Genomic DNA, 9,843 nt, shown 5'->3' with positions numbered 1-9,843 from the left:
CTGGGGCCGAGGTTTCTCCAGTAACACCCAGTTAAGGTGGGCCGGGGGCTGTGGAGGGGGCCAGGGGTGCAGCCTCACCCCGGGGCCCTGGCATTAAGGCAGCCACTGCCATGTGCCTGTGGGGACTGTGGCACCGTGTCCCACCTCCCCGCACCCTGGGGTGTCCCCAGGGAACATCCCCGCAGGGTGCTGAGCGCCCCACCCGGCCGGGGATCAGTCTCGGAGGGGAGAGGTCCTTGCGCGGGGACACCGGTGCCTGGTGTCACCTCTGGTGCCACCCCTCCCCTGGCTGCCACCTCGCCCCTGGGCACCTGGCCAAAGCCATTCCTGGGGTCACCTGGCTGGTTTCCCTACCCAGCTCCGAGCCCAGCAGGCTCCACATCCTCACTGTGTCCCCGGCTCGGCCCTGGGACCGTGTCCCCCCCGGGCCGGGGTCACTGTGACCCTCCTGGGCACAGCCAGACCCTCGACCCAGCCAAACCCCCCACGGCAGCTGGTGGGCTCAGCACGAGGGCCAGCGGGCAGAGAGCCGCCCACCGCGACCCCCACCCCAGCCCCCCAACACCCCGACATCCCGACCCGCTCCACCTTAACCCTCAGCCCCTCCGGCCCCTCATTTTCCACGGATTCCAGCAGCATGACTTCTTTCAGCATCATTTCATGGCCGGAGGGCTGTGAATCCTCCTCTCCCCGCCTGCCTCCCCCCTCCCTTTCCCCTCTTTCTTCCCACCATCCCAATTTACAATCCCTCATTTCCATTCCGCTCCACCCTCTGGCCGGGGACTTTGTTCCCGGCCTGTATCATCCCATCCCAATTGTTCCGTGTTTATTTCAAACATTTTGGCGGGCTGTCACTGGATGGAAACTTAATTAATGGTGGGGTCTGTAGTGGTGGCACAATAGCGGCTGGAAGGGAGGGGGTGGAAAGAAATGGCCAGCTTTGGAGGGGGAGAACTGGGGGTTCGGAAGTGCGTGACCCCCGTGTCAGGGCCGGCTCCACGTGCCGGGGCTCCCCCTGGTTGGAAAAGTGTCTCGGTGGGGATGGGGACGCTGCTGGTGATGGGGGAGGTTATAAAGAGGTTGGGGAGGGTGTAACTTTTGGGGTACGCAGTTCTGGGGGGTGTAAAGCAGGGGGCTGTAGCCTGGGGTGTCCATAGTGTGGGGTGTGCATAGCCTGGGTTGCCTGGGCTGTGTATGGGTTGGGTTGTGCAAGGGTTGGGGTGTGCATAAATTGGGGTGTATAGAGCCTGGGGTGCAGGGTGTGTGTGACTCAGGGCTGGGGTGTGTGTAACTCTCGGGGCACACAGTTCTGGGGCATTATGTAGACCAGGGGGTCTGTGGGGTGTGCACAGATTGGGGTGTACCCAGCCTGGTGTGCTTGTAGCCCCACACGTGCATGGCTTGGGGTGTACATGACCGTGGGGTGCATATCCTGGTGTGTTCCTGGCCTGGGGTGTGTGCAGGTCTTGGGGTGCACAGTTCTGGGGGGTTCATAAACCAGAGGGGTGCAATTGGGGTGTTCATGGCCTGGGCTATGCTTGTGGCCCGGCTGTGCATAGACAGGGCTGGCTGTAGCCTGGGGTGTGCAAATTTGGGGTGTACCTGGCCTGGGGTGTCTACAGCCAGAAGTGTGCACAGTTTGGGGTGTGCACAGTTTTGAGTGTGCACAATTGGGGTGTCCCGGGGTGTTGTTAGAGGCGGCTGTGACTAGCCATGGGCCTACAAAATTCAGGGTGCACCTTCGGGGGGGCGGATCTGGAACCTGGGGTACCCCAGCCTTGCTCCGGGTCCCGTCCCCTGGCTCAGCCGTGTCCCCGCCCGGTGTCCCCCTGTGCCGCGGGGCGCGGAGAAGCCCCGGGGGGCTCCGGGGATGCCGCTGCGGTGGATGCCGGTGCCCCCGGCGGTGGGGAGGGGGCTTTGGGGGCGGCTCCCGTGCCCGCCCCTCCGCTGCCATTGGCGGAAAGTTCGGGGCGCGACGCGGGGTGGCGGCCGCGCTCCCCCGTCCCCGCCGCCCCGGCCCCGCTGCGGGCAGCGCTGCGGGCAGGGCCGGGCCGGGCCGGGCCGCCCGGGGCCGCCGCGGGCGCGGCCATGTGGGCGCTGCGGGCTCTGTGCCTGGCCGGGCTGGGGGCGGCCATCGGCGGCGGGGCGGCCGATCAGTGCAGCTGGAGGGGCAGGTAGGCACCGGGAACACCGGGAACACCGCACCGGGAGGACGGGGGTGGCACACGGGGATCCCCGGCTCGCAGCCCCCGGGGAGCTCCCGCCGCCCGGGCAGGTTCGTGGGGGAAGGGGAATCTTCTCTCCCCGCCCTCCCGCCCCCCCCCCCCCGCCCCCCCCCCCCCCCCCCCCCCCCCCCTCCTCAGGGCTGACCCCCCCCCCCCGCCCGCATCCGTGGGGAGGGTACGGGTGGGATGCTGGGAACCTGCGCCTGCCTCAGTTTCCCCAATCCTGGGTGCGGGTCCCCCCCGCTTTAAGGGATGCTGGTCCCCCCCGCGGGACTCCTCGCCTCTCCAGGACCCCTTCCCCGAGGCCCCTTCCCCGTGAAACCCATCCCCGTGGTCGGCGGGACCCCCAGCCCCCGGCAGGGCCCGAAGCATCGCCCGAAGGCGCCGGACTCCGAACAAAGAACCGGAGCCCGCCAGGAGGGGCTGCCCCACGCGGGGGGCGTGAGGGGACACGGGGACCACGCAGCCACCAGCGTCCTGTCAGGGACAAAGCAGCCCCCGGCTGTCCCTGCTGCCCCCAGGCTGGGCTCCAGGAGTGTCCCTCGCCCCCACAACACCGCGGGAAAGAAGCGGCTCCAGGCACCCCGCACCAGAGGGGGACCCCGGCATCCACTGGGGATCCCCCAAGCTGGAACAGTGACCCCGAGGTCACTCTGGGGGTGGTTTGGGAGCCTACACTGGGTGTGAAGGGGGCTGTGCTGCTGAGCCCCCCTCCTCTTAGCTCCTCCCAAAAGGTGCTGGGGGACACAAGCACCCCAAAATGATGCGGTTGAACCCCGAGTCATTGAGGGTTCGGTGCTGTTCCTGCCTGTGACCTATGGAGGGGCTGCTGGGGAGTGCAGGGTGCTGATGGGCTGGGGGACACGGGCTGGGGGGGTTCCTGTCCCCTGAGGCTGACCAGGCTCTGTGCCCCCAGCGGGCTGTCACAGGAGGCTGGCAGCGTGGAGCAGCTGTCCCTGCACTGTGCCGAGGGCTCGCTGGAATGGCTCTACCCCACGGGGGCCCTTCGCCTGCGCCTGGCCCCCCGCCTGCCCCCCACCAGCGCCGCCGTCAAGGGCGGGAGCCCCCCGCACGTCACCGCCTGCATCAAACCCACCGGGACCTTCCGGGGGGCTCAGCTCTACCTGGAGAGGGAGGGGGTGCTGGAGCTGCTGCTGCCAGAAGCCCCCCGGCCCCGCGCTCGCTGCTTCAGCTGGCTGCCCCAGGAGAAGGTGGCTCTGTTCCTGCAGGCCACCCCGCACCCCGACATCAGCCGCCGCATCGCCGCATTCCGCTACGAGCTGCGGGGGGACTGGCTGGCCCGCCCGGCGCTGCCCGCAGCCAGCCTCGGAGCCGAAGGTGAGCGCCTCACCCTGCCTCAGTTTCCCCTTCCCCTGGCGGGGTGAGGAGGGGCCGGTGGGGGTGGTGTCCCCGGGGTCGTGACAGGCTGTGCTCGGCCCCGCAGGTGCGTGCCGGCCGTGCAATGACACCGAGATCCTGATGGCCATTTGCACTAGTGACTTTGGTGAGTGCGGCCCCAGGGGCCGGGAGTGGCACCACAGGTGACACCGGGACACCTGGAGGGGCTGGCCTGGGCTGTGCAGGGAACTAATGGGGATGGGAATGGGGATGGAGATGGGAATGGGAGTGGGAATGGGGATGGAGATCGGGATTGGAATGGAGATGGAGATGAAGATAGGAACTGGGATGGAGACGGGGATGGGAACAGGAGTGGGAATGAGACACGAATGGAGGTAGGGATAAGGATGGGAATGAGAATGCAAGTGGGGACAGGGACTGGGATGGGAACCCAGATGGGGATGGGAATGTGGGTGGGGCTGGAAATGCAGATGAGGATGGGAATGATGATGGGAATGTGCATGGGGACAATGATGGAGATGGGGATGGGGACAAGAATGGGGATGTGGGTGGCAATGGGGCCAGGGCCATAGTGACACCCCTCCCTGCCTTCCCTCCTCAGTGATCCGCGGCAGCATCAGGAGCGTCTCCAACGATGCAGAGCTGCAGGAATCCATCATCGGCGTGAGCGCCACCCGCATCCACCGCCAGAAATTCCCGCTTTTCCAGGCGGGCGGGCGGCTGGGGCGGCCGGTGGGCAGCATCCGCACCCCGCTGCGCTGCGGGGTCAAGCCGGGCCCCGGCACCTTCCTGTTCACGGGGTGGCTGCACTTCGGGGAGGCCTGGCTGAGCTGCGCTCCCCGCTACCGGGACTTCCAGCGCATTTACGAGGGGGCCCAGCGCACGCGCCAGAACCCCTGCGAGTTCCCCGTGGACTGAGCGGCTCCGGGAGCGCAGCCCCGGCCCCGCGGGCACTGGGGGACCACGGTCCTGCTGTCACTGAGAGCATCCCTGGGGACACGGGAACGGTGCCCAAAGGGAGGGTGGCACATCGGGCCTTGCCACGTAGCCAGGCTGTGGCAGCACCCGCCGGCGGGCTGGGGGGTTCTGGGAAGATCCTGCTGGAAGGGAAGGGATTTTCTCAGGGCGTGCTTGTCCAGGGTGCCCAGGGAGCTGGCTGGGTGAGGGGTGCAGCAGCACGGGGTCGGGGCTCCCAGGGGACCGGGGTGCTGCATGCTCAGGGGATGCTGTGGGGCACAGTGGGTCTGGCACCAGGGGTCAGCCGGACCCCCGGAGCCTGGCAGGGCTCGGGGGCGGGTGGCTGTGGTGGCCGGTCCAGGGACACGGTGGGCACAGAAGGGACTGGAAGGACCAGGAGATGGATCTGTAAGGTTGGGGGTGGAACGGGGAGCAGGCAGCTGTGGCCTGGCCCTGGCACGGGCAGGAGCTGCAGGGTGGATGCCGAGGAAGAGGAGCTGGGCTGAAGGGAGCGAGGGGAGTGGTGAGGTGGGAGGAAGGCTGGCGCAGGGAGCAGAGGTGCCCGTGGCACAGCCAGGGCAGGACCAAAGCGCCAAAACAGGAAGGTGCCATGGGAGCAGGGAGAGGTCACCGTGCCACCCATCCCTGCCAGCCCTGGGGTGAGCGGGGCAGGCCGTGCCAGCCGCAGGGAATTTTTGACCGTGGGGGTGGGAGGGGCATCATATGTGCACTAAAGTTATAACGATACCAAATTTGTGACTTCTTTTTTATAAACTAAGCTGTATTTGTAGTGTGTGGCTCCTGATTTTAGCATGCCGAGCAGGACGTTCACTGACAGTGTGTGCCACCTGCCTCCCCCTGTGCCAGCTCCAGCTGTGACCCTGCCTCCCACGGGGCTGGAAACAGCCCTAATTCTTGGATATCTCTCTGTATAGAAAGATTTGCTGCTGTTTGCACATCCTGCACCCCAGTGATCCCAAGGATGGGTCAATTTGGGGTCCCTAGGTGTCCCTGGGTGTGGGTTAGGGTGGCTCCGCGCCGTCAGGGCCGATTCTCGTCATTGTGCCGGATTGTGCTGGCCCAGCACCGCAGCCCTGCCCGCTCCCACCCCGCTGATTCCCTGGGAATGGTGAAGGGGACGGCACCTCTGGGCAGGGATGGGATGTGGGAGTCCTGGATGAGGATGGGAACAGAACCCTCAGTCAGGGAAGGGACACAGGATCCCCAGGCAGAGATGGGACGTGGAAAGCCCGGCTGGGGATGGGGCACTGGACCCCCCCAGACATGGGACCCCCAGCTGGAAATGGGGCACAGCACCCACAACCAGGCCCCTTTCCTCCTCATCAGTGATGCCACAGGGCTCAGCACAGGAAATCTCAGCCCCTGAGCATCCCCCAAAACCCTTGAGCCCCTCAAACCACCCAAGCAAAGCTCCTGCCACATGTCTGCTTGTACTTAACACCTCTCCAACTTTGTTTCAGTAACACCTTTTCAAATATCACCAGCCAGGATGAACTGCTGAGTATTTGGTGTCTCTGCTGACCACAATGTGCTTTTCCTTGCCAAAAAAAAGTTTCCAAAGAATGCAGTGGGCTTTGGAGCAAAATTAAATATAAATATCTATATGTGTGTGTGTATAGAATGATCTGGCTGTGATAAGATCCTGGTGGGTTTGATATACAACACATGTTTTCCCTTGAGAAGAGTTTGCTGCTTGCTTGATGCTTTACTGCCAATTTTATACTTGGATATTTTGGTTTTATCCTTTTTCCTGCCGCATTTTGGGGCCGGGCTGGGCTCTGAGGGCAGGATCTGACCCTGGGGAGGCTAATGCTCCACTCTGGGCACTGGAGGATGCCAGCATCCCCCTGGATTTTGGCAGCAAGCAGGAGCCAAGCGAGGCAGGGGGAAGGGGGAAGGAGTGGGAAACCCAGCGGAGGAGGAAAAATGAAGCTGGAAAAGCAATAAATGAGGTGCAAAGGGAATTGTGCTGCCCACGGCATCCTCTGTATGCACGGGGGTAAATCACGGCTGCTCCGACCCCACGGCAATCCAGCACATTCCTCTCGGCTAAATGACGGCGTTTAACGCACGAAGCATCCGGCACTCTTCTACCCAGCAGCAAAATCTCTTGTTTTTCTTCCAATCTGTTTATTTGGCCACAGCAGCTCGTTGTGCTGCGGCGGAAAGGGCTGTTACTCTGCTCGTTCTCTACCACAGAGGGTTTTGGGCTGTTTTTGGTGCCCTCTGCCCCGTGTCAGGTCGGGTCACCCGGCCTCGCTTCCCCCGGCTGTCACTCCCGCGGCGCTGGGCCCCGGCCAGGGCGCTAATGTTTCCTATGGGATCATCCCACGGGATAACTGAGCCCGTGCCTCAGTTTCCCCACTGTGAGATGGGGCTAACAGCCCTTCCCCGTGGCTCAAGGGAACCAGATGGAATCCCAGAGCTCCGGCATCTCCATCGTTCCAGGACTGGTCATCTGAGCATTTCCCCGAGAGCAGAGTCCAGCCCTGGCCAAGCCAAATTCCTGCCCGGCCTCTTGGCACAGAGCAAAGCCGTGGAGGGTGAAAACACAATGAGACAAACTCCATCCCGGGGAATATTTCCTCCACAGGATGGAAAATGTTGTGTGGAGCAGGACAGGGGAGCGAGGTGGGGACACCGAGCGGAGCTGGGGGGCTCAGGAGGGGCTCGGGGAGGGGTGACCCTGGTGAAGGGCTGTGGCAGCACCCTGGGAGCACAGGGAAGGCTGGTGGGTGCCCTGGTGGGTGCCCTGGTGGGTGCCCTGGTGCCCACCCAGCACAGCCACAGGGATGATCCAGCCACACCTGCTCCAAAAGCCCCCCCAGCCACCAACCTGCCCCACACGAGGTGGGGTTTGGAGGAGCAGTGGAGAGCAGTGCCCCAAAACAGCTCCCTCGCTTCAGATGGGCTCAGGGAGCTCCTGGGGTCCCTCACTCCATGGGATCAGCCCCATTGAGGACCCAGGCATCCACACACCCCACATCGGGATCCCTCTGGGGGCTGTGGGGCCGTTCAGTAACACCGCGGGGATGGCAGAACGCAGAGTGCCGGCACTGCCGGGTGTCCCCTGTCCCTGTCCCTGTCACACAAAGGGAGTCGCCGTTTCCCGCCATTTCCCCCCTCAGGCCTTCTCCCCCCTCTCCTGCTCCTTTCGCCCTCCTCCTTCCCGGCTCCCGGATAAAAGCCCGAACGCCTGAATCGCGGGGCACAAAGGGGAGGCACAAAGGCGGCCGGGCCCGCTCAGCCCTCCCCGTGGCCCCCGGCACCGAGTGGGGACCCCCAGGGACCCCCGGGCAGCCTGCCCACCCTGCTGCAGCACCCAGGAGCTGCCGTGGGGCAGAAGGGTGGCCCTGAGATCAGGGGGTCCCCAGTAGGGTCAGGATGATGTCCTTGGGGTTCAGGGATGCTCTATAGGGTCAGGACGAGGTCCCGGAGGTTGAGGATGCCCCATAGGGTTGGATGATGCTCCTGGGACCAGGAACCCCAACAACGCAGGATAAAGCCCCTGGGGCTCAGGGATACCCCAGCGGGTCAGGATGATGCCTGTGGAGTTTGGGGATGCCCCACAAGCTCAGGATGAAGCCCCTGGAGTCCAGGATATCCCAGAGGATCAGGATGAGGACCTTGGGGCTGGAGAAAGCTCTGCCCCACAGCCTTCGGTGAGAGGAGAATCAAAAACCCGCTAACTCTGATGACACACACCCCCAACGCTGCCACCTCTGGGGGAGCTGCACCCCAAATCCTGGTCTGCTTCCAGCCCCGGCCAGAGCCAAGCCAGCATCATCCCAGCGCAGGGAGGGATGCTGGGGCTGGAGCAGGACCCTGGCCCGCAGCAGAGCCCCCACGGCCCCTCACCCCCGTCCCCGGCTGCCGACAGCTGGTGGGAAGCAGCTTTCCCAGCACATAGCGACAAATTCCTGGCGGTCAGGGCTGCTTTGCAGCCGCCGCGGCCCCGGCGGGGGAAGCTGCCCTGGAAAGAGGAGGATTAAAAGCTCTTTGGCTCCAATGACACATCACGACCGGTCCCCTCGCACGGCCACCTGCTCGTCCCCGCGCTCCGAGATGCTGCGGGCACCCCGGGGCTGGGGCAGGAGGGGATCGGCCACACCCCTGCTAAATCCCAGGGGCCCAGCAAGGAGGGCTCAGCCCTGCCTGGCTATTGCTCCCTTAATTAATTTGCACAGGAGCTGCTGCAGGGACCGGCTCATCCCCACGGAGCATCCTCCTCCTCTGCAGCCCCCCGGCCCCCGTGTTCCCCCAGCTCCGATTTCCCTGGATTTTCTGCTTTAACCAGCTCCACCTGCCAGCAAGAAAAAGCAGAAACCGGAAAATCAGGGTGATCCCCGTGACCCCCGATTTGGCCACTCTGGGCTCTTTGGGGCGGCCGGGGAGGGAACAGCCCTGGGATGTATTTTGGGGGCGGCTTCACCTCCCCGTTGGAGCCCCATCGCTCCTCTGGGGAATGTGATTAATGGGGTCTGGTTGTTGTTAAGTCCCTGAGCTGTGTGTTTGGGGGTACAACACGTGTGGGGTGCGGTGCATCCTCCTCCTGCTCGGTTCCCACGACTCAGGGAGGTGGGAGCAGCAATATTCCTGCTTTGGTGGCTCTGCTCCCGGCTCCTCTGCAAAGAGGGGCTCTGGGGGGCTGCTGCTGGCCCCAGCTCTCAGCAGTGGGAATCCCACTCCCCAATTCCTCATTCCTGTGCCCCAAAGCCATTCCCAGGATGGGGCCAGGGTCTCTTCTCTGCTGGCAATGGCTCCGGGGACACTGAGGCACGTGATGAGCTTGGTGGTCCTGTGGCAAGGACATGGGGGCCACCAGACCCCCGAGGCTCTCAGGGAACACCCCGATATGGTGCTGGAGGGGGACCCCCAGGAATCCCCACAAATCCTGACCCACGGGCTGAGGAGAGTGCGGGGGGAGGTGACAGCAGTGACATCCCCGGTGACATGTGGCCGCCCTGGCAGGGGGCTGCGGCCCTTTGTGCCCTTCTGTTCCCGCGTCCGGGCTGATTGGGGGGGACGCTAATTGGGGGTGGGCAGGGGCTGCGGGGCCCGGCTGCCCCCCCGCATCCCAACGCCGGCAATTTTCCCACAGTCGCTGCTGCTGCAGCAGGAGAACCCCGGGCTGGGCAGTACAGCCCCACACGGGTGTGCACAGCCCCAACAGCCCCACACGGGTGTGCACAGTCCCAACAGCCCCACACGGGTGTGCAACAGCCCCAACAGCCGCACACGGGTGTGCACAGTCCCAACAGCCTCACACGGGTGTGCACAG

At 64.6% G+C, this 9,843-nt stretch overlaps 1 protein-coding gene across 1 annotated transcript; it reads left to right on the top strand.

The window, feature by feature from the left end:
- Positions 1-2,088: 2,088 nt before the first annotated feature.
- Positions 2,089-5,331, top strand: METRN (meteorin, glial cell differentiation regulator). The gene is made up of 4 exons (XM_015642363.3): positions 2,089-2,174; positions 3,142-3,563; positions 3,670-3,729; positions 4,186-5,331. The coding sequence occupies exons 1-4, from the start codon at positions 2,089-2,091 to the stop codon at positions 4,500-4,502; spliced, it is 885 nt and encodes a 294-aa protein (XP_015497849.1). The 3' UTR covers positions 4,503-5,331.
- Positions 5,332-9,843: the final 4,512 nt, after the last annotated feature.

Source organism: Parus major, chromosome 14 (genome assembly GCF_001522545.3).
Source record: "Parus major isolate Abel chromosome 14, Parus_major1.1, whole genome shotgun sequence".
NCBI lineage: Eukaryota > Metazoa > Chordata > Aves > Passeriformes > Paridae > Parus > Parus major.
This window is presented reverse-complemented; position numbering and strand designations above follow the sequence as displayed.